This window comes from Zonotrichia albicollis, chromosome 2, assembly GCF_047830755.1.
Source record: "Zonotrichia albicollis isolate bZonAlb1 chromosome 2, bZonAlb1.hap1, whole genome shotgun sequence".
In the NCBI taxonomy this organism is placed as follows: Eukaryota; Metazoa; Chordata; class Aves; order Passeriformes; family Passerellidae; genus Zonotrichia; species Zonotrichia albicollis.
This window is the reverse complement of record NC_133820.1, coordinates 105,271,488-105,295,582: the sequence shown is the minus strand read 5'-3', so window position 1 is coordinate 105,295,582 and position 24,095 is coordinate 105,271,488. Positions and strand designations below refer to the sequence as shown.

Sequence of the window (24,095 nt, the reverse complement as noted above, 5' to 3'; positions counted from 1 at the left end):
TGGTATCACTGCCAAAACTTACTCACTGTCACTTACCTAAGAGTAAAAGAGCCTAAGAATCTTAGCTTCTAGAGGGCAATTCATTGTAATTCACTCTGGCTGCAAAGTAAGTTACGCTGGAAGAAATAAAAGCTTAGAAAAGGCCTGACAGTAGATTCATAGACATCATTTATTTAAGAGAGACAAAAACTGTGTTCCTTTCTCAGGTTCTCTTTGCCTTCAGATTTCAGTAAGATTTTTTTTTTTAACCAAGGACTGCAGGACTGTTATGGTTTAACCTCAGCCAGAATCTAAGCCCCACCTGGTCACTTGCTCCCCCACACATCCCAAGCAGAATGGGGAGAAGCAAATTGGAAGGGTAAAAGTGAGAGAACTTGTGGATAAGAACAGTATAATTGAAATAAACTACAATAACAATAAATTATAATAGTATTACTATTGATAATAATAATCATAATATAATGATGATAGATAAATAAAACCCAAGAAAGACAAGTGATACAAATGAAAACTATTGCCCACCACTAACTGGCTGATGCCCAGCCAATCCCCAAGCATCGTTACCCCCCAGTCCACCATGCCCCCTACCTTACATGCTGAGCATGAGGCCATAGTGTGGGATATCCATTAGGTCAGTTGGGATCAGCTGTCCCATCTGTGTCCTCTCCCAAATCCTTGCTCACCCCCAGCCTGCTCACTGGCAGGGTGGAGTGACAAGCAAAAAATATCCTGACATTTTTTGTGTAAGTTCAGTTCAGTAAGAATGAAAACATCCCTGGGTTATCATCAGTGTTTCCAGCACAAATCCAAAACACAATCCTGTACTGGCTACTGGGAAAAAAAATAACTCTGCCCCTGCCAAAACCAGCACAAGGACTCACTGCTGTATATGCATAATGCTCAATTTTAAACTTAAGCCTTTGCAAACATAACTTGTCCCTTAGTTGGTACTGATTTAGATTAACAGACTGCTGCCACGTTACTCTGTAAAGTGCTACAGAAATTCAAAAGTGGTACTTTTAATAGCCTTTTTTAGTATTTCCAAAGTCAGCTGCTTGGAAGGTTGAATAAATCCTCATCTTCACTAACTGATGCTTGTTTTCAATCATATGATAGGGAGAAAAGGGCATTCCAGGAATTTCAGGCCATTTTGGTACTCCTGGCTCACATGGAGAAATAGGTGAGTTTGTTCTCTTATCTGAGCACTCTCTGTATTCATCACCCATCAAATTCTTGACATTAAGTTCTGAGGGGTCTCAGTGTGTCTTCAATCTCAAAGTCTTTCTGCAGTCTCACAGAATGATATTGTAGGTGTGGAAGACTCTAAAAAGGTTAATACTGTTCATTTCATGCAACACGTGCAGTCCATGGATAAACCCTTCTGTGGCAAGGAGGGAGGCTGCTGCTGACACTTTTTTTACTGTCTTTAATTTACTTCTCTTTTATTCTACAGAGATAATAGTTGCAGAATTTTGCCTCTGAAGTTGCAATTCCTTCAAAACAACAGGAAGTACTGTTTAAATTAAAGCCTTACCACTCACATGTTGATTTTTGTTTGAAACAGGTGATCGGGGAGACACTATAAACTTACCAGGAATGCCAGGCCTGAAAGGGGAAGTTGGTGTGCCAGGCTTAACAGGTATTAATTTCACAGCTGCTGTCTGAATGTATTTCTTTTCACATAACAAAGTTCCCAGAGGAAGGGAGAGGAAGCTTTCCATGGGCTTTTGGTGGCTCTTGAACCTGTGTTCTCATGACAGCTCCTGGAGAGGTTCATCTTTTCTTTATTGAAATTAATATGTGTTATATTTACCTCTTAAACTCAAAGTACCATTATTGCAGTAAACATCATCACTGGCAACTCCAGTAAACATTTCTGTATAATTTGTTTTGCTGTTGATGACAAAAGGAGCATTATCAGGCCGTGATTCTAGAAGGTGGGATAGCAAAGTCTTGTAGATTTTGGATTGAGTTGTTAGGTAGTATATTAAATTTCCCTGTACATACAGTGTACTTGAACATCATTAGTGTTGAATATGAATTCCACATAATTTGGGAGCACTTTTAAAAACAAGTTTGATGATCATTCAGCCAGAGGACTGTTCATGCTCCCAGATTATGTAAGCACCCTGACTAGAACAATGTCTTTATGTGGCAAGACCGGGACCCATTCAGTAGCCAAGTTCATGTTATGCTGGTTTGCTTAAATGAACATTAAAGGAATTAAAAGAACATAATGGTTTTGTGGTTTTCCAGGCATAAGAGGAGGTGTGGGACCAAAAGGAGAAGGTGGTGATCCTGGTTTCCCTGGCATTGAAGGTCTCAAGGGCACGCAGGGTGTCCCTGGCTCTGTGGGACAAGAAGGTAAATATTCTTTTTAATACTCCAAAGAATAACATTGTTTAAGAGGACAAAGAAAAGTACTCCTTCCATCAAAAGAAAGTAGTTAAGTTTTTAATATGCTTAGCATTCTGTAAATTGGTGAGGAGCAGTGACAAGGATGTGAAAACAGCAGAAGTTAAGAGGAAATTGCAAAAACTTTACTTGATACCAGTTTTTCCTTTTCTATAGTAACCATGTATCCAGTCAAAGTGTTGTATTGCTGGCATACTCAGGCATTCTAATGTCTCATTATTATAAGGAGTAGGCTTTTCAGTGACCTTTCCTGCCACAAATGAAATCACTATCTCCCAGGACACAGTTACAGAGCCTTTGAGCCAGGCTCATGGGCCAACTCCACAAGAGAAGCCAAGTGAGGTTCAGCTGTTGCTTGATCACACACTCAGGGCTTAAGAACATGTCCTGTTGCAGGAGGATCATGGAAATGCTCTTTTAGAACAGTGCTCCACATTTCTTCCCATTAGAGGGCCTAGAAACTCCAGCCAAGACTGGAAGAACTTCAACAGTTGCCTCACTGGGAAACATTTCTTGTCTGATCAGCTTCTCAGTGGGAAAGGCAAAACAAGTGCAGCAGAAGGGGAAAGTGACATGCACAGAAATGAAATCACTTGTAACTGGCAATAGAAGTCAAGTTATTTTATTAGGAGGAGCCTGCTGTCTTTCTGAGACTGTCAGAAACCTGAAGTTTGTAATAAGCTCTTCTTTTATACTTTGTCTCTCCTACCTGTGCTCTCTTTGGTTTTCTTCCACTTGGATGAGCAGTGCAGTGCCATACAATGCCATCAGGAAGGGAAGGTCTTCCTTTTTCTGCCTGGGAGAATGAAAGTAGCACAAGTTTTGGCTGTTGGTTTTAAGGATGCTCATGAGCAATGATTCATTGTTGTCACGCAGGTTTGCCAGGACTGGTTGGCCCCCCAGGGCAGCAAGGAAGCCCTGGCACTCCTGGACTTACAGGTCAAAAGGGAGCTCCTGGCTGGCCTGGCTTACCAGGACAAGCAGGTATTTGTTCAGCTTCAACTATTCAATCATTTCTGTGGGAGCACTTGCAAATGTTCTTTTGGAGTGAAGAAGAAGAAAGGGGGGTTTTGCAGTTCAGAGTGGCAGAGTTTCCTGTACTAACATATTTGTTCCTCACAAAGTCCAAGTGTATTAAAAATGAGATGTTGCTGATTTATGGCTTCTGGTGTCTTTTCAGCTTGTTTTAACTGTTTATGACCTCTTCAACTAGGAAAGCAGTTTGCAAGAAACATTTTTGTTTTTCGTGACAGCTAGGAAGAAAAAAAGCCATAAAAATTATTAAACATGCATCAAGGGTAGTAATATACAATATGAGAATATTATAATGTGGCATTAGATAGTAAACAATGTATTTGTCCTGCATCATCACCAAAAACCTTTAACTGATTCAATATCTAGTTTCAAGAATAAATGACTTATGGTTTAGGCAGAATTGTGCTGTGAAAATGCAGGTGATAGTTTAAAATGAAGCTGTTTGTATCACAGGATACAGAATCTCAATGGTTGCCACTTAATTCCTTAATATATTAAGGAAGCAGATTTTTTTCTACCTTTTAGCCAGAAGTCTTTTAGTAAGATTCTTCTATCTGAATCTGCCTCAAAGCTAAGCTAATACAGTTATGAAGACTGCCTTTTTAGACAGTGAAGAGAGACAGACAGACACTTATTTTTCTGAGACTGAATAGTCCTCCAGAGCTCTGGCCATTGTCTAGCTTTAACATCATACTTACCACTTTGACAGGTACAAATAGATGGAATAAATTTTACCTGTAACAATAGTAACAGTAGCTACCAGACTTTTTTTAGAGTTTTGGGTTTTTTTTAAATGACACAGAATCAATTGCTCCTGAAGACAGCTTTATTATAACCATATTTAGAGTCTACAATTATGTCATAATTGTCTTGGCTTGAGGATTTTGGAAAACTAAATGGGTATTAAAAAAACTATGGCAGCAAGACTGGAACTAATGACATGCTGCCAGATGGATCAGAGATATTTTTAAAAATATCTCTTGAGTAATGAGTTTATTGGATAAGAACAAAATTTGCCAATCACAAAACCATAGTGTGATGTATTTAATAATAAACTTACAGTAATTAATTCATTTGCATATAATACAGCATATTTTAACATAGAATAGCATTTATTCAAGCATTAGATTTTTTTTTGCCCAGGAATATATACAGACTAATAGAAAGTATTATGATAACCATGAATATAATTTTAAAACAGGCCAGCCTGGCTTCAGAGGAATCAGTGGACTGCATGGTTTACCAGGCACTAAGGGCTTACCAGGATCACCAGGTAAGTGACGCTGTTACTCTGCCTGTTCACAGGCACAACACTGTGTTCTCTTCAAGTTTGGTCAGTGACATCTTTGTAATGCAATTTTTTAAACTGTGTCCTCCAAAACTTTGGAATGTGCTTCATTACTGTGGGCTCTGGCAAACAACTCACACACTATATGCTACCCCACAGGTGGATCAGAGCACAACTTCAAATCATTGTTTCTTTTCTCTGATAAAGTTAAAACGTCAAGGCCTTTTTTCTCACCATGAGCCTTTTATCCAATGAACCATTACAGACTCATGTATTTTGTAGTGCATGTACCATATGCTTGGTACATGCACTTTAGCATGGACTGTTATATGCAGAAATGTTTCAGCTTTCCTCTTTATCTGAACAACTCAACAGGTCCAGATGGGTACGGCTCTGCAGGTTTCCCAGGTCCCGTGGGGGACAAAGGAGAAGCAGGAGAGCCAAGCAGAGTAGAAGGCAGCCGAGGACCTCCAGGCCAGAAGGGAGAGAGAGGTGTTCCAGGTCTGTGCTCCAGAGAATGGCATCCACCTGTGACTTGTTATCTGTGGGTGTTAGAGATGTCACAAAATACACTCTGGGGTACACAGGTGAATAGGTGAACTCCTGAAGCTGGGGAGTTTGTGCTGCAGCTCAGGCAGCCCTTGCTCAGGATCAGCAGTGTGTGTTCCCCAGTGCTGCACAGCCTCGCTGCCTCCCCATCGTGTAGCACCCAAGCTGCAAATGCCAGAGCTACTCTCAGCCATCAGCTCCCCAGATATTTTCGATCAAGTTCTGGTTACACAGAAGCTCTTTGTGTTCAAACCTGTCCATATTTCCCTTTCTCCTGAAAGCCTCACTGCCTCTCAATGTGTGCTGGCACCTCGGGGGCTCTGTTCCCATACCCAGTGCTTTGCTGGTGCCATCTACCCCTTGTGCAGAGTAAGCTCCAGCCCTCTGTGCTGTAGCAGACTGTGCTCATCTCAGAATGGGTCACCACCTGGTTTTCATCCATCAAGAAGCCACCAGACTGATGTTATGAACAAATAAACTAATTACATATGGTTTGGGGGAGGTTGTTTTTTAAACAAAGCCTTTGCCTGCTTGGTTCAATGGTTCATACATATTCTTTTGTGTCACATATTCTTTTATTGTTACTAACATGCTATGCCATCTTAAACTCCATTCAGAGATTTATTATCAAGCATTCAAAAAAACAGCTTACCTCATTCATTTTTATTTGTCACAATTATAAACAGAAGGTCAAATTCCTAACAAAAGAATAATCTGTTATTGGTAGGGCAGATTTTTGACCGCTTAACAATTTTTCATCTCTAGAGAACTTCTTGGATTTGAACTTTTGGTTTTAACTCATGCCAGATAATGCTAATTGTCAGCCCTCACCCTGCAGGCACAGAAGAACAAAGCTGCTTTCCTTCCTGCTTCAGTATACCTACTATATTTTGAGTATTTCCTATCTTTAAATAATACTTTACCTGGCAGACACAAGATTATTAGTATTCAACACAGTGAAATGTAATTTGCTATCCAGAGAGCTTTGGCAGAGAACAGTATTTGGTTCTTTAAAAAAAAAAACTTCCACAGTATCATCTGAAAAAGTAAAACAAAAATCAGTGGGAACTGCAGGTGTTTTCTATTTTGAAAATCCCACTCCTTAGTCTCAGGTGAGTCATTTTAATTGCAATTGTGCATTTTTCTTACAGTATTAATTATTTCTTTTTTTCCCTTCAGGAGTCCCAGGAACCTTTGGTATTCCTGGGCAGGAAGGATTTCCAGGGCCCCCTGGGATTTCAAATATATCAGGATATCCTGGTGATAAAGGCTCCCCAGGTCTAGATGGAGTGCCAGGTAATTCATGCAACAGCAGTCATTGTTATTTCTGTCTCTAATCAGTAAAGTAGCCCTAAATATAGCACTAAAATTGTCTGACAGAACTCATGGTAGATCAGATAATAGAGAGGTTATCAGATAGATAATAACCTCGTGAAAGCAAAAGGCAGTTCCTCCAGGTTGTCCTCATGGGAGGGTTTGATCTTCATGCAAATAACAGATTAAATAATCCAGAATTCTCTTGACAACTTTCAGAAGCATTATGCTAATCTACTACTGTAAAATCTGAGGTCTGTGGCAGACTTGGAAGTCTATTAAATAGTCTTAATCATTCACAAAATTCTCCTATGTGAAATGACCATGCAAGCTAAATTACACTGGAAACTATTAGCTCTTCCTTCTTGAAAATTCCTGTTCCTTATTGGACTGCACAATCATTTCAAACAGCAGTGCCACTATGCAGAGCTTGTAGCAGAAGTTGTTCCACTAACATTTTTATATGATGGATGGAAATTTTTTTGTAAACTCAGCGAAAACTTAGATCAGAAAAACCAGCTGAAAACCAACAAAATGCCTAGGCTTCCAAGTTTAAAGAGGATGTTAGCTGGCCTGACTCTGCATACTGATTCCAACTCTCCAAGCAGTCAGGAGAGTGGAAACAGGAACACCATATCCCAGCCAAAATGGTGAGACAAGTATGGCTCACTCTGACTTTTCCACATACATCTTGCAATCGTATCCTCATGGGATCCAGCTTCAAAAGGCAGCACAAGAGATGCCCCACTCAAAACCCTACATAGTAAGGGTAGTTCTCTCCTCAGAAAAAAAAGTCCAAATGTCTTGTAAGCAGCAGAGGTAACTGAAGAGAAACCTGCCAGGTTTAGCTTCACGCAGTATGAAATTCTAGAAAAAGAAGCTGTTCCCATCATTCCCAAGACAGCATGAAGTACTTATTTGGTTCCAGATGTTCAGCTGAAGCACTGAGATACACAGAACAGTAAGTCCTTGGCTCTGAGTCAGATACTTGCTGCTCTCTGATTTCTCTCTAGCTACTTGGATAATTTAGGATGAGGCAAGGAAACACCTAGGGAAGTGGGGCATTTGCTAGTGAAGGAATAGCTCATGGAAGGCTGTATCTCAGCAGGCACCCTATTTCTGCTGAAATCTTGCTTGAGATAACACTGTTTTGTGGGAACTTCATACTCTAATTCCTCTGCCACTGCTGCCAGCCTGAGAGCAGGAGCACGAATGCTGAATAAATCTGTCCCCTGCTTAAATTAAGGAAATAGAACCTGATGGGATACAGTTAGATAGTTCTGTTACTTTCCTCTGTGCCCAGATGTTAAGTATAAACAGATTACAATCTATATAATCTGTATAAACAGATTACAATCTATATGTCCTCTAAACAGGCTATCCAGGACCACAGGGTCAGCCTGGAACACCTGCTCCACCAGGAAGCAAAGGAGAAAGTGGAGAAACAGGTAGGACTGGAGAAATCGGCCCAAAAGGAAGTAGAGGTGATCCCGGATTATCAGGAAGGCCTGGCCTGCCTGGATTCCCTGGACCAAAAGGTAAGGATGGGAAATGCTGATCGTGGCAGGAAGCAGGGGAGCCTTCTGTGCTACAGCAGCTTTAACACCATGACTTTTGCACTCACTTGATTTGTACTGAAATGCAATAATGCAACTTATCATTTTGCATTAAAGGTCCCAGGGGTGAGCAAGGTGTCATTGGCTTTATGGGCACAGTAGGATTTCCAGGTGACCTGGGACCCATCGGACCCAAGGGGGATAGAGGAGTAACGGGTAAGTGTGTGCAGTCAGATGTGTGACTCCTGCTGAAACCACTCGTTCTGCAGCTCCACAGAGCTGATCTAACTGGCCCTGCTTTGAGCAGCAGGTTGGGCTTGGTGACCTCCAGAGCCCTCCATCCTGCATGAGTCTGTGAATTCTGGAAACTTCCAGGGAGCAGATGCCTGAATTTAACATGAGAGTCAAGTTTTGGCTTTATGGATTTGACTTATATGAGGTGCCAACTCCAAAATCAGAGCTGCTTTTATAGTCAATAAAAAGAAGGATTTATTGTCTAAATTAATCCTCCAGAGAAGACATCCTGAATATTTAAAGAGAGCTTTAAAATCCATCACTCTATCTGTACCATCACGTGTTTGTGTCTCTTGAAGCCCACCAAAAGATGGTGCTGCACCTCAGAGACTTGCAACTGTTTGGGGAGAACTTCCCAGCTTCCTGTATCATAAATGAGGGAGCAGTAGCATCAATAATTTCCTTTTGCCTATCTGTGTACAGTTCAGGTGAAGACAGTCTCTTGGAGATGATACCATACTTGGAGATTGTCTCATCTTGGGCATCCCATACCCACACATATTTCCCCAATACGATATAGCTGCTGTACCCAAGCTGGTGAGTTGCAGACCATAGCCCTCTCATGCATACGCAGCCAAGTAAGAACAACATGTCTCTGGATGAAAGTACATTAAGGAAAAAATACAGGGTGGTCCAGGTTTTTATTTTTAATCAAACTATCTCATCCTGCTTCTAATCACAGGCTTCCAGGGACCTCCAGGCTCTCCTGGGCGAGCCCCTGATCCTCCAAGGCTGGTTGCTGAGCAAGGTTCACCAGGTCCCCGTGGAAGTATAGGACCTCAGGGAAGCCCAGGAGATATGGGACCTCAGGGCCCACCAGGAGATCCAGGTAGGAATCACACATTCCGACTGAAAGCTGTTCCCCTTAGCAGACTGAGGCCACCAGAGCACTGATTTGATGCTCTTCTACTTTAAGTCTGTAATCCAGAAAGGAGAGTCAACTTTCAGTCTTCCAAAGCTGAGGCTTCAGCTTTCTTCCTCCTCCTAGCATTCAGAACATAAGCAAAACAGGAAATAACTTTGGCAACACTCCCAAAGCCAAAGCAACATCAGATAGGGATCTCATGCACATCAAGACTGAACATCTTTGGTGGAAAAGTGCACATCCTTGTGGGAGCACTGTCAGCTTGGGGAATAACATAGCATCAGTGACGTGTAGAGCTGATGCACTGCACCTTTTGCCATGATCCTCATCAGAGATAAGTGGTGCCACGAGTGAAGGATTAAGGTTGTGGTACTCAGGTAGTCTTGACCCCAGCAAGTCTTGACCCCCTTTCCAATGAACTTGGTGCTTTTTGCCTGAGGAAGTACCATAGGGTCTTACCTTCAGTGCAAGCCCAGCGGACAGGACCAAACGTACTCAAGTAGAGCTCCTGTTAACAAAGTGGGATGGGCATGTTGATATGTCTGCAGTCACTGTGCTTACAACCATTGTTGTATAAGGTTTCAGAGGCTCACCAGGAGAGCCAGGACTCCAAGGCAGGGGTGGCATTCCAGCTCCTCCTGGCTCCAGAGGGGAACAAGGAGGAATGGGATTTCAGGGTCCAGTGGGATTTGAAGGTAAGAAATATCACACAGCACTTTTTTCCTCTTTCCCATTTCTCTGCACTTCATCACTCTGCAGTTACTACTTCAATGGAAAGAAATGAGAGGAGAGAGAGGAGGGGGTGAGAGAAGAGGGCAGGGAGCAAAAGGAAGGTGGAGGAGGGGAGGAAAGCATCTGTTTTCATAGATACTTGACAAGGGACAACTAATTAAATGTTAAGAGTTACCTTAGAGCAGTATTTTCAGAATAAATTTTGATAGCTGTAAATATCAGTCCACTCATGAGTTTGTTTCATTCTGAGTGTATTTATTCTCTTTAAGTATTTTCAGCCTAGTGTTTAACTAACAGTTAGATTCATGGAGATGAATGGCTGGGTAGGTGAGACTTGGATAGATGAAGTGGAAGGGAATGTGTCTGTAAAGGAAATACCTGTGTCCTTATCAAACTACTATCTTAGTTAGCTAAGCACACAAAAAAAAAAGGTATTTGCAGAGCATAGTTTCAAATGTATGAGTCAAATGCAAGAAGTCCAACAACCATTGGTTAATCTTGGACTAAGAAAATATTTTAAAGGGAAAATCTGCTCATCTCTGTATGCTCAAATTCATCAGAACTTTATTTGTGACTTTCCCTAGTTCTGGTGTGAAATTCATTATGTTAGTAACCAGGGAGCCTGATCCAGCAACTGTTATAATCCTAGAACTGCAGCTCTTCTAACAATAACTTACCGTAAAGCAAAGGCATCATGCCATTCATTAAGCTGTTTGTCAGCAGCTTAGCTGGAATATCAGCTAGCACCAGATCCTTCGTGGGAGCACAAACCCAGTTGGATTCTTTCTTTTCTGCTCTCCTCTAAGGCCAGCCGGGCCGGCCTGGCAGCCCTGGGCCCCCGGGCATGCCGGGCCGCAGTGTCAGCATGGGATACCTGCTGGTGAAGCACAGCCAGTCCGACCAAGAGCCCATGTGCCCAGTGGGCATGAACAAACTCTGGAGTGGATACAGCCTGCTGTATTTTGAAGGACAAGAGAAAGCACACAACCAGGATCTAGGTATGTACAAATACTGCTCGTTGTATTGCACTAAATAGTTTATTTCGTTTTTGTTTTGCACTGGGTTATTAGAGATTTGCACAGAGTAGTCTTTATATCGCACTGAATAGTTTATGTTATATCACACGGTTTGTTCTTCCCCCTCTCCTGTCACACGGTTTCTCCCTCAGCCACCTCTGTCCCCATTACCCCCTGGTGGTCTATTCCCTGGTCAGTCCCTCCCCTCACCCCTCCCTGCAGGGTATCCCATTTGCCATGGTCCTCCTCCTCCGCCCCCCATTCCCTGAGTATAAAAGTCTCCCGCCATGAGCCATGAGGTCTCTTCCCATGCGGGTTTTTCCATCTGGTGGTTCTCAAGCCAATAACCAGACGACATTCATCCCCACATGGAGAAGAGCACTTCTGGTCTTTTGCTTTCGTCCATGTAGGACTGTGTGGGCCGGGGTCCATAGCTGGCCAGAGTGGACCTAAACAGACTGGCCAGACATGGTCTTACAGCTGCTGGCAGCAGCCTGGATTCCAAAAGCTGGGACTACAACAAACAGGCTTGGGAAGCACCAAAATGAGAATATAAAAACTACATGTCTTCATGGAGTGCCCCTCAGAGAGCTCCTGCAAATCATTAGTGTTGTTTGAGGGCACCTGTAAAGCCAGCAAAACATTCTGGACCACGGGGCTTTCCTGGGAGGTACTTGGGAAAGAGCAGGAAACTGGAAGTGTGCATTGTCTTCTGTGAGAATGATTGCCTTTTTCTTCTCCTTTTTGAACAGGGCTGGCTGGCTCGTGTTTGTCTCGCTTTAGCACCATGCCATTCCTCTACTGTAACCCTGGGGATATTTGCTACTATGCAAGTCGAAATGATAAATCCTACTGGCTCTCCACTACAGCACCTCTCCCAATGATGCCCGTGGCAGAAGAAGAGATTAGGCCGTATATCAGTCGCTGCTCAGTCTGTGAGGCCCCAGCTGTGGCAATTGCTGTCCACAGCCAAGAAGCTTCTATTCCTCACTGCCCTGAAGGCTGGCGCAGTTTGTGGATCGGATATTCCTTCCTTATGGTATTGGGTCTCCAGGGTCACATTTTGTGGAGCAATGGGGTTTAAAATTGAGTGTTTGGTACTAGTGAGGCTGCTCTGCTTCAGAGGCAGCAAGAGCAAAACCATGCATCATACTGGGGAACCAGGGAACTACAAAAGTAATTTCTAGGAAGACGAAAATTTCTGTGAATTTCAGAGAAAATTGTCTCTTGTCAGAGTAGCATCTGGAGACCTTAGTTTATGTACAAAATAGCACTTCAGAACAGAACTAAAGGACAGCTGTGACTTAACAAATAAAATTACACTGAGGTGCAACAGGAGCATACAGAGCATTGTAACAGCTAAAGATTTGGAGTTATTAACATACATCACTACTAAGAAGCTGATCTAGGGGGAAAAAAGGAAAAGCAGCAACATTCTTTTTCCCTTCTTTTCGAAATTTAATAATTGATGGTGTTTTGGTCAAATATTTTGAAGCCCAAGTCTTTCACTTACTCTGGAAAGAGAGACAGCCTCTGATTGTTTTAAAAATTAAGTTTCAGTGTTGTTGGCAGTAAGGGCTGAGCTGTACATCCCATTGTGTACATGAGCTCTTCAATCTTGTGATCTTATAATTAGGAAATGGGATGTTACAGAAAAACTTAGTGCTGGGTGTGCAGCAGGAGACCTACTAAAGGGCCCAACCTTTTTTTGCAAGACTGTACAGAGGGATAAGAGATAAGGTGCCCCAGAGAGCTTAGCATGGTAAAGAGCATCTAAAATGTCAGTGAATGGTCTGACAGATGCTCATTTTTCTGACTTGCTTGATGAACACAATGGTCAAAACCTGCAGCAGCATGCCCATGTTGTTAACTTTTTGAAGACTGGGCTGAATCCTGAAGTAAACAGTACTGGAAAAGAAACAAGATTTCTGTGGCAGAAGACATCATAAAAAAACAATAATCAGTCTTACCCACAAACCATTTGTATGTCAAAAGCCAAAAACTTAATTTTTCAGAAAATAACATACAGGCAAATCCAAAATTAGGTACAGGAAAAAAAATCCCTACATTTTGAGAGAGTAGGTCAAATTTTTTACCATCCCTGTGTTTGACCTTTCTTCTGCTTCTATAAAAAGCCCTGATACCAATCTCATAGTTCCTTCACAAGAATGCCAAGAATTAATTAAATATTTGCAGAGCCCCATGTAAACACTGAGCATTGTTAAGAGCAAAGTTGTCACCTTAGCAAGAACTTTTTGCCAGAACAAAGTCTGTCAGCACTGTGAGAAAAATCCCCATTTTCCCAGCTAGCTTGTGGAGCAAATGAAGTGTTTGGTGCATGCATTTTTGCTTCTCAGGCAACTGTGGAAGACGTAGAGCACACTTATGGTTTTCTCAGAGTACATGCTGTTTTAATTCCTTGGCTTAAATTTGTCACCTCCTTCCCCTGAGTAAGGGGACGATCCTCAGTCAGCACAGCCTGCCCAAAGAAGCCAGAGAAGTCCGTGAGATTTCATGTAGTGAGGGCACTCCACTGTCGCACATCCTATATGGGTAAGCATTGCAGGAGGATAAAAAGCCGTAGTGAATACCAGAAGAGATGTTATAGAGTTGGAGCTTACAGACCAAACATGAAATACCAGAGCTCAACCTGAGGTTGCCACGCAGGGCTGCTCCCATCCCAGGGCTCAAATAGCATCAGCAGGTTTTACTGTCTGCTTTCCAGCTCCAACTGCAGAGGCCTCAAAGTTGAAATTATTTATGCTGCCTCTTACATTCCCTACATTTACAAAACTGTTTAAGAACTTTATTTTCCAGCTGCTTTCTTTTATATCACAGATTGTTTCAGTTCCTAACAAAAAATCTACAGTATAACTTAAAAACACAGCTGTATATTTATTAAAGGGACAGAAAAAATGCCCATTTTGTTAGTAATACCTTTGACAGAAGAAAAGCAACATTCAGTTCATTATCACAGAACCTGTCAAAGGCAACAGTTTAGTGGTGTAAAGATGCATGATTCTGGTGTAATTCACTGCTAAAAAAACATGTCATTTAAGGAACTAGTTATTGTATTGCAGTTAATTCTGTTTCTGCAGTGCTCCTCACATGCAATGCAGAGTAAGACTTTATAATTTGGGAAGTTTGAATTAAATATATGGTCAAAAATTATTCTTAATGAGGACAAGTAAAACAGAGGAGCAAGATGCACAGACAAGTTGTGGGAGGTCCATCCTTAGAGGTATTAACAACTCTACAGCACCTTGGAGCAACTGAGGGCAGCTTTGGTGTGTCAGCTCTGGTTTGAGCAGGGAACTGGGGTAAGTGACCTCCAGTGGGCCCTTTCCACCCAAATGATTCTCCAATTCTAAGATTTCCAACAGTGAGAATCTTAACTACAGAAAAGATGTTTGTTAGAAGATTTCAAAGAGGCATTAGCACGTGGGCTAGCTGCTTTATATAGTTACAGCATAGGCAAACCCTCACACAGCTGCAGGACTGGCCAACTTTCTGCTCTGGAGATAAGAATTGGGAGCAATCGTAATGGTTTTTCTCTTTTCACACATGTGAGTTGATGGCAGCACTGCCTGAGGCTGCGCTCTGAACAGTGCCCTGCTTGTCTCCCTTAGCACACTGCTGCTGGTGATGAAGGCGGGGGACAGTCGCTGGTTTCCCCCGGGAGCTGCCTGGAGGATTTCAGGGCCACTCCTTTCATCGAATGCAACGGCGCCCGCGGAACCTGCCACTACTTTGCCAACAAATACAGCTTCTGGCTCACCACCATCGACCAGCCCTTCCAAAGCAAGCCCTCGGGAGACACGCTCAAGGCAGGACTCATCCGAAGCCACATCAGCAGATGTCAAGTCTGTATGAAAAACTTATAGAAGTCTCACAGTAGAAGGACCCTCCTTATCACGTAGTTCTTATACTGAGGAGCCTTCTGAGGTGGTTAGACAATTGAATAAATCATGTTGGTGCTTTTTTTAACTTATTACCTCAAAAGCTGAATGGAAAGTAATTTTTTAAATGTCTATAAAAGCAAGTTAAGTGTAACACAAATTAAGTCGAACAGATCTAGTGGTGTGTCCTCCCACTATGCAGAATATATACACATTTTTTGCTAGTCTAATATTAAATCATTTGCCAAATGATAGAAATACAGCTTTGAAACACCAAAAAAACTTCAGTAATAAAAGGTTTCCTTGGTCAGATACCCACTACCTTTACCTGAAGAGAATATATGTTTCTTTCTATTTACTGTATTTGTCACAACAGTGAACACTAACAGCTGCAGTTCCATAAATTAACACAGGATGATCTAAGTCCTAAATTGTTGCAAAATACTGAAAATATGCTGTGGTCCAAAATGCTCATGTCCAGCACTGAAACCTAATTTGCATTTTAGTATTTTCTGCTTGGGCATTTCAAACACACCCAACACCATCTTTTTTTTTCTCCCAAGCCTCACCATGCTTTAGCACTTAACCATTGCCAGTAACAAAACCCATAGGCTCCCAAAAACAGAAAATCACAAAATGCAAGTCTTTCAGTTTGGTTAGAAGTCTACATGAAGAAGATTAGCATTTTATTTTACAAGCTTGATGGTGTTTTTCCTAGACATATTCCAAGCCAAACCATCCCTTGCCCCACCATGCTGTGGACATTTCATCTGTGTCACACCACCCCCACAGCTGCAGCAATTGGTTTTTGCATTGCACCTTTTTCTCTCCCAAATGAAGCCACTCATCACAAACAGGCTTTAGGCACATCATGTTGGAGCAGCACACAGGGTAGGGTGTGCAGGAGTGCTGGATCCCACATGACCCTCAAACACAGAACTGGCAGCCCTGCCAGCTGGCTCTTTAATGTGTCCTGTCCTGGCAGCTGGGGACAAGTGGCAGTGGGATAGCCACCATCCCAACCTGCACAGAGTCATCCTTGCAAAAGCAGAGGGGAGAGAAGCAAGGCATTTATTTGGCATCATCCTTTCCTGTAGAAAAGGGGTGATAATTGCAAGAATGGCTAGTTCTTTCCTTCTTGTGTAGAAAGAAACAATTTAGCCCAAAGTTGTCTATCAGTGCTGCAAGAGAGGAGGGAAAAAAGGATCAGCTACAAATTTAATGTTCACATAATCTGATTAATATTTATAGCAACGACAGTGATTTTTCAGTAACTCACCTCACTCCTGCTTCAGGTGCTTCTTGGCTTTTATTATTACATTCCAACCTCACTGTATCATAAATAAACCCTTTTTTTCTACATCTCTATTTGTTGGTGATTTCTATTTTGTAAACTGTGTTTTTCCATACAATGCATATGGACTACTCTGTTGAAATACTTTGTTTGCACTAAGGAATTAAAAAAGCACTTCCAGCAAACTCCTCCCACTGAAACTCAGACTCTTCAACCAGAGAACACTTGTTTGTTTCATTGCACTTAAAAAGATCTAAGAGGGAAGCTGTCTCTAAAATCACTTATTTAAGATGAACAAGTAAAATAGTATTTAATTTGTTGTTAGAATGATAAAAGCAAATAAACTGTGGCATTGCAGATTAAAACAACCATTATTCATACTCTACAGTGTTCAGGAAACCGACATTTACCAGACTTGACAAGTGTTACCTCCACAGAAAAAAAAAATATATATATATATATATAAATTAAGTTAAAGGTTAGAATCATAGAATGGGTTGAACTGGAAGGAACCATAAAAACAATTTTGTTCCAAGCCCCCTGCCATGGACAGGGAGATCTTTCACTAGACCAGGTTGCTCAGAGTGACATCCAACCTGGCCTTACACACTTCCAGGGATGGGGCACCCACAACTTCTCAGGGCAAGTTCCAGTGCATCACCACCTTCACAGTGAAGATTTTTTTCTTAATATCTAATCTAAACCTACTCTCAATTTGAAACCATTCCCGCTTGTCCTGGCACTACATGGCCTTGTAAAAAGTCCCCTGCCATCTTTCTAGTAGGCTGCCTTCAGGTACTTACCTAGCACACTGTCTGACCTACATTAGCTGCTCATATAATTAGATATAGCCATAAACAGAGAAATTACCTGAGCTTTAAATGAGCTCTCTGACCCTGCGTTAGTTCTGAACAAACTTATCACACTATTATTTATTTCAACTAAATAGAACTCTTAGTACTGAAAGCATTGCAGTCAACGTGGGCTAAATCTTTTCCATATTTGCCAAATCTCTTAAACATGGCAATAATAAATACCCAAGAACACACAACTTGCCTCTTCCACACATTGCTAGGCAGCAGTGCTTGTGGGATTATCATAAAACTATCATTTGTGGGTTGTACAGCATGCAACTCTGGCAATGCAGCACATTCAGTGTTTTAAGAGAACTCAAGGTTAAACAAATCTGTAAAAACTGATTATGTCAACAACAGCAGCAAACTATTTGGATTTTCATGGCTAATATATTGCCTAATCTTCCTACAAAGATCATTGCTCTTGCACATAAAACTTCAGCACATGGTTCTTCCTTCAAAAGTTGCTTTGCCTCTTCATTTTCTCTGATTCAATAAGCTGATCTTAACAAATTTGTTCAGAGTGGTCCCAGCACAGCATTAAGTGGAACACATCAGCATGGTGCAGGGAAAAGACAAACCAACCATAAAACCCACAGGGTGCTAAGAAGGCTTGAGCTTCTGTACTCGGTGTGTGTCGTGTGCTCCAGGTGCGTGTGCCCAGAGCTGTGTTTCCCCAGAGCCGCGCAATCGCAGCCCAGAGCAGGGCAGGGAGCCCTGCACACAGACACGTGGAACACTCACAGCACACAGAGGATTGCACCTGGTGAGCTCATCCAGAGCACTGCATGGAAGGACTCTGACTTGTCACACTGCCTCTCAGCTGCAAGTCTGCCTCCTCTCCTAGGGAGACAGGCTGACAGTTGGGGTTGTTCAGCTGAAAAAGACTCTGGGGAGATCTTAGAGCAGCCTCAAAGCACCTAAAGGAGACTTAAAAAGACCTGTAGTGTACAGGGCAAGGGGAAGCAGTTTTAAACTGGAAGAGGTTTGGTTTAGATTGGACAGAAGGAGGACATTTTTTACTGCGAGGGTAGTGAGACACTGGAGTAGGTTGCACATAAAAGCTGTGGCTGTCCCATCCTCAAGGATGTTCAAGGCCAGGCTGGATGGTGGCATTGAGCAACCTGCTCGAGTGGCTGGCAGATGTCCCTGCCCATGGCCAGAGGGTTAGAACTAGATGATTCCTGAAGATCCCTTCCAACCCAAACCATTCCACAGTTATGGTTGTAGAACCCACTTTCAGGAAGCTAAAGTACCTCTCTATAGGAAAAACTCAGCTGCAGCAAAACAAAACTATCCTTTTACTGAACTAGAGTGCTCCAGCCTAGGATGTAAAAAAAATCATAAATGTTTTACCTCAGTTTGACCACATCTTCTACTTCAAAGCATGGTGTATGCTTCCTACACTTTCCTGTTTGAAAACATGTTCAGTATAACATGCTGCCAAGCCTGGAGAAGATAAATGAGGTTGTATTTTCCTTCTATAGGTATTAGCGCATCAGTGTATTAACACTGATATAAGTGAAGTCAACATAGTGACACGAGTTGACCCCAATTATTCCCTCAGAGCTATTGACCAAATGACCAGACTCTGTTCACACCCTATATGACTGTGCTTGTCCATGGCTGCCAGAAATAGAAAATTAGCAAGCAGCAAGCATGGCCTTGGCACAGGAGGTGTGAGATTGTTGCCAGAGGAGAGGCTGAGGGGTCACTGCCAAGATGCCAAGAGCACCCAAGTGCAGGCAGCAGCTGTCCCTGTAACCACATGGGGACCAGACATGGCCACCTGCTGAGGGGGAGTGGGGACATGGCCCTGCACTTGTTCTGTACACAACAGCTAAACCCTACTGAACAAGGGAAAGAAGCAACATCAGAGCACCCCATGACTCACTAACAGAGGAGCAGAAACAGGCAGGAGTGCTTCCCACCAGGATGTGGGCAAGGACGTACCTAAGAGTCTGGGAAGCTTTGCCAGCCCTATGGGCACTGGCAGAGGAGGTTCTTTTGTGGCCCCCGCAAGACTTGTAGCCTTGTTGGGGTTGTCAAGGGCCCATAGCAACCTCCATTTTGCACCATGAGTGCCTGTGAGGGGCAGAAAACAGGATGGATCCTTCCCAACCACTCTGGAACAGATCCTCCCCATGGTCAGACTGGCTCAGCCCTCACCTCAGGCACAGGCTGGCCTGTAGCTCACATTCACCCAGCATGGCCAAAAATAGCACCTCTTTTATTTCACTATATGATCACTTCACAGGGAGATGGGCAGGGGAATAAGTACTTGTCAAATGAGTTCCCCCTCCCTGGCACAGCAGGCAGAGTCCTTAGACCATGCTTTCAACTACCTTCAGCAGTCCTGGCAGGGAGGATTTCCCTTGGCTTCCCTTGACACAACAGGCCCAGCCCCAGACAACTGAGCTCTCTTCAACAGCTCCCATGTATTACACAACTACTTCCCAGGTTGTGTCCTGTAATCCCATGACCTCACAAAGGCTGGTACAGTGTCATCCCATCATTACCCAGAAATTTCTCAAGGAACAATAGCCAGCAACACTGAAAAAACAAGAACATCACACCAGACAAGTGTAGCCTTAAGGGCAAGAGTGCAGCACACAAGACTGGTTCCTGTGTCATCTCATTTGGTGAAAACACTCAAGTTGGAGCTTTTAGAAAGACTAAGAATTACTTAACATCTCATATGAATCAAGTGCTGGTGCAACTCAATTACAAATATTTATACCTTAAGAAGTGTTGGATGTTAAATTTACAACTATTTTTTCTATTCTGTGCCTTCTAGATGTACATCTCCCAAAATGCTTCACCTTGCAATCAGCATGTGTTGCAGGTTCAGCTGCCAACAGAAGCAGGAAAGCCAGTGCTGGACTTCTCACAGGTGTGTCTGCAGAACCCTTTGGTCACAAAACTGAGAGTGCAGCCTGTTTGTCTCTTCCCAGTCCTGAGGGAAGACTACATACTGCCCCTGGAATTTTGTTAATGGCTAGAAGGTTTCTAATTATACACATTTTAAAATACCACAGCTCAGGTGCTGTTTAGTCTCTGACACTGGTAGGTGTCTGCAAGCCACTGGCAAACCCAAAAGATTACAACCCTTAGTAGGGCCTGTAGCAATAGGAAAAGGGGTAATGATTTTAAACCACAAAAGGGCAGGTGCAGACTAGATACAAGGAAGACATTTTGACAATGAGGTTGGTAAAACACTGCAACAGGTGTTGCACCACCCAAAGAGGTGGTAGATGCCCCATCTGTGGAAATATTCACGTTTTCATTGGACAGAGCAACCTGATGAAATTGAAGACCTACCTGCTCAATGCATGGGGAAATGGACTAGATGACATTTAAAGGTCCCTTTGAACCCAAACCTATGACTATATTATATAATGCTGAGTGGTTTCTCCCTCAAGCCATTCTTCCCCACTACATGTGTACTATGAATTAACTTGAAAGCAGAAAAGCAGAAAATAAAGCTACTGCTCTGCAGCAATCCACTCAATAGGATGTACTTCCAAAAAAAGGTGCTTTAAATACATGTAGTAAAAATTTAATTTAATATTTATTCAGGAATTTTCTCCCTATGTATGGAACAACTGTGATTTGGGTGAGACAGAGACAGGAAGTGACAAAGCATAAGAACCACCAACCCTTAGTTTTAGAAAATTGTACCAGAGGCACCCAAAGGAAGATGAAGTCCCCACACAGGACTTCTGCAAAACTGAAAATATGCAAGCTGCATCTTTGGGCTTGAGTGGCTGGCTGGTTTTGGGGGGATTGGGGGGGGGGTCTCAGGGTGTGTTTAAAAACCAGAAGTTCTTCACTCTGCTTCAGTTCAGTGTAAGCTCCTGGGTCACTATGTACATTCTTTGTAGCTGAGAGGGTTGGGAAACTCCAGGAGCTGTATTAAGTGTTAGCCACACCTTTTTACTGCAGTCAGGAGAGTAACCTGTACCTCATTATTGCTCCTTCATGGGCCTTTTACTCCGCAAAAAGCAGTTTTTTCCCTTCCTCCTGCATTAGCCTGTTTCACATCAGAAAACATCAGTCTTCACTTCCCTCCAGGTAGAGGTAATTACTACTCCAGGTAGTAATGTCATGCATAGCTGATAAAAATCAAAGCTGCAGTTCTGCCTGAGAACAACTAAGGAGTGGGAAAGGAGACAGACACAGATGCTGAACACAATGAGACCCCTAAAGGGCACCAAAAAGAGGTTTTAACAAAAATACAGACAAAATAAGATTGATTTCTTCCCCAAAACCCACCTACATTAAAAAGAATTACAAGGGGAAAATGGAAAGAAAGAAAAAAACTTCCTCCTGCAACTTGCAATTAGAACAGCAAGAGCTGGGATACTGCTTGTTAACACATGAAAGCTCACTATGGAAGAAGAATTCTCATTAATAAAGTCTCCAAATGAACAGTACATATCCACAGTAATTTTAATAGTTCAGAATCATTTTAATAGAATCATATGCTATCAAGTCTGACATAAAAAGATTGCAATTGACTTATTAGCTACAAATATAAATATACCTGGATTTTCTTTTTTTTCCTTAAGAATAAGAAAGTACTGTGTCTTCAGTCTTCCAAAGTTATAATTGTAAGGGAAAAGAAGATCATCATATGAAAGTTTTCAAGAGTACACAAACAGATCATTTACATGCAACATGAAATGGCAAGTCACTAAAAATCAGAATCTTTCAAATCTGTCCAAATGATTGTCACTACCCATTCTAATAACACACCGCTTGTCTTCAGAGCCCATGGAAACTGGCAAGTCTTACTCCATAATTTCACCTGCATTCCCTTTTTTTTTATACACAGAGCTTCCCAGAAGCCTTTAATGGTCAGAATATTTATTGTTTCTTTTCTTTTTCTTTTTTTTAACACACCGTTTTATTCTACTTATTCTTTGACTTTTCCTTTCTGGTCAACTGCAAGCAGTTCATATTCCTCATTCTGCTGGAGTGAAAAATCCCTCCCCTTTTCCACGTCACATAGATGGTTCAGGCACAACAACCTGATTTTGTCCTTTTGGCTGGCTTGTAGTCCGTGATGTCTACGGTTTGCGGCGGCCCCTCAGCTTTCTGCCGTACGATTATTGGGACTACCATGTCAAACACAGTTTCAAACAGGTAGTCCACCTTGTATCCTGTCTTTGCACTGGTCTCAAAACACATTTTCTCAGCTGCTGGAACATCCTTCTCATCTAGCATTTTGTATTTCAGTATCTTTTTATAGAGCGCGATCGCGTCTTCTGCACGGACTTGTTTTCGCACCTTGGAGCCACAGCTGGCACCAGACTTCCTGGGTCTGTTTTCATCCGGTGCTGAAGTACAGTCATCGCTGAGGTCAACTTTATTTCCAACAATAGCAAAAATGCAGTCAGCACTTGCACTGTCTGTCAGAGCCAAGAATCTTTCTTCCAGCTCCGTCAGGCTCTGGAGGCTGTTCACATCGTACGTGAGGATCAAAGCAGCTGCTCCTCTGCAGTACATGGACCCGAGGCCGTGGAACTGCTCCCGTCCTGGCAAAGGTTTAAACACAGCAAATGTTAGTGTGCTGGAAAACACATCATTGACCAACTAAGAGAGTTTAAGGAATTTTAAACCAATTTCACAAGTCTGGACGAAGCAGTGAAGATAAAAATGGGTTATTTGTAGCACTTTGAGGTTTTTCCTTCTGTTTTTCCATAAGAGAGCAACAGTGCTACAGAACAGCTCTGCTCACTGCTTGCTCAGTCTCAGAGAAGGGAATCTCTTGTAGAGAACAGTGAACAAGGAAGCTCATGCAGCATTCTTACTTGCAGAGAGCAAAAAAAAAAGCCTGGCTTCTTTTTTATTAAATTGCATGCTAGCTGATTTATGTCACATTAACTACTACCCTGCTTGCACCCACAGGTGGCCCATCCATCTACCTCACCATCTACCAACAAAAAAGTTCTACTGTTTCAAGTTCTGCTAGAATTTATTACTCCTATAAATCCAGCATGCATTTTCAAGTATATCTAGTCCAGAAATCTGTATCAAAATCAGTAATCCACTTCTTCCTAAGTTTTGAAGGATTTTGTAAGCCATATAGTCTGATGCTACATGCCCACAGTTCTCAGGTACCTTGGCTTTACAGGAAAAGTGTCTTGTGCTATCCAGCCTGTAGTGATAGGCATCTGTCCCTCCACCAGTTTTCACACAGTTTTTAGAGTATTAAACATACAATATACAGAAAATCCTAATACATTCTAAGAGAAATTAATATTTTAAGTTGCCCTGGTCATTGCTCAATAATCAACAGTTAAAACATTTCTTTCTCCCCATTCAGGGACTATCTTCCAGCACTTCCAAGTAAACTTTGATGGTGTCCTTCATTTCTTGTAAGACAAAAGTGACTCTTTGTTAAATCCTGGGAAGCAAATAATGTTCTTCAGTAGTTGCAACAGGACTAAGGGAAATTAGGCAGAAGACAAACTGTGCTTTCCTTCCTATTGAGAACTGATCCCTTCCCCAAATACTTCCTAGCTGAAGAATATGCTGTATGTTTTACTATCCAAGACAATATCAAGAAAAAGATAAAACACACTAGATTTCAACCAACCATCAGAGTTGGCCTCAGATCACTACATAAATGTGAATGAACAGAGAAAAAAAGAGCCAACTAACTACATGCTTATGAACATTTGAAAATCAACATCAGTTTCCAACTCTTTTCATACAATCCCTTTGCATAGAGCCTTCATTTATAGAAAATCTGGAAGAGATCTGGTTACATGCATCTTCTGCACAAAGCTACTGACCACCAGGAGCTATTTCATCACCATCAATGATTCATCATGAAATCCTGGTAAATGATGGTGGAACAGGAAAGGCAGAAGAAAGTAATGCTGAAAAATGGAGGTCAGCGCACATTGGGAAAACACATCTGCATGTGAACACGCACTCTGTGAAAGGAACTCAGAATCCAGCTCCAGTGGGGAA

General features: G+C 42.2%; 2 protein-coding genes across 3 annotated transcripts in view; one reads left to right on the top strand and one right to left on the bottom strand.

Annotated features, from left to right (window-relative positions):
• Positions 1-16,331, top strand: part of COL4A2 (collagen type IV alpha 2 chain) — a 143,159-nt gene extending 126,828 nt beyond the window's left edge. For both annotated transcript variants that reach the window (XM_074535967.1, XM_074535966.1), the window contains exons 35-48: positions 1,117-1,180; positions 1,565-1,639; positions 2,257-2,364; positions 3,292-3,399; positions 4,652-4,723; positions 5,114-5,239; positions 6,467-6,583; positions 7,978-8,139; positions 8,275-8,373; positions 9,134-9,280; positions 9,895-10,011; positions 10,855-11,046; positions 11,817-12,103; positions 14,694-16,331. In XM_074535967.1, coding sequence (XP_074392068.1) covers positions 1,117-1,180; positions 1,565-1,639; positions 2,257-2,364; positions 3,292-3,399; positions 4,652-4,723; positions 5,114-5,239; positions 6,467-6,583; positions 7,978-8,139; positions 8,275-8,373; positions 9,134-9,280; positions 9,895-10,011; positions 10,855-11,046; positions 11,817-12,103; positions 14,694-14,948 — 1,929 coding nt within the window. In that variant the 3' untranslated portion in view covers positions 14,949-16,331. The remainder of the gene's footprint in view (positions 1-1,116; positions 1,181-1,564; positions 1,640-2,256; positions 2,365-3,291; positions 3,400-4,651; positions 4,724-5,113; positions 5,240-6,466; positions 6,584-7,977; positions 8,140-8,274; positions 8,374-9,133; positions 9,281-9,894; positions 10,012-10,854; positions 11,047-11,816; positions 12,104-14,693) is intronic.
• RAB20 (RAB20, member RAS oncogene family) overlaps positions 15,687-24,095 on the bottom strand; it is a 34,210-nt gene continuing 25,801 nt past the window's right edge. Inside the window, exon 2 of the mRNA XM_005488021.4 lies at positions 15,687-22,651. Coding sequence (XP_005488078.2) covers positions 22,131-22,651 — 521 coding nt within the window. The 3' untranslated portion in view covers positions 15,687-22,130. The remainder of the gene's footprint in view (positions 22,652-24,095) is intronic.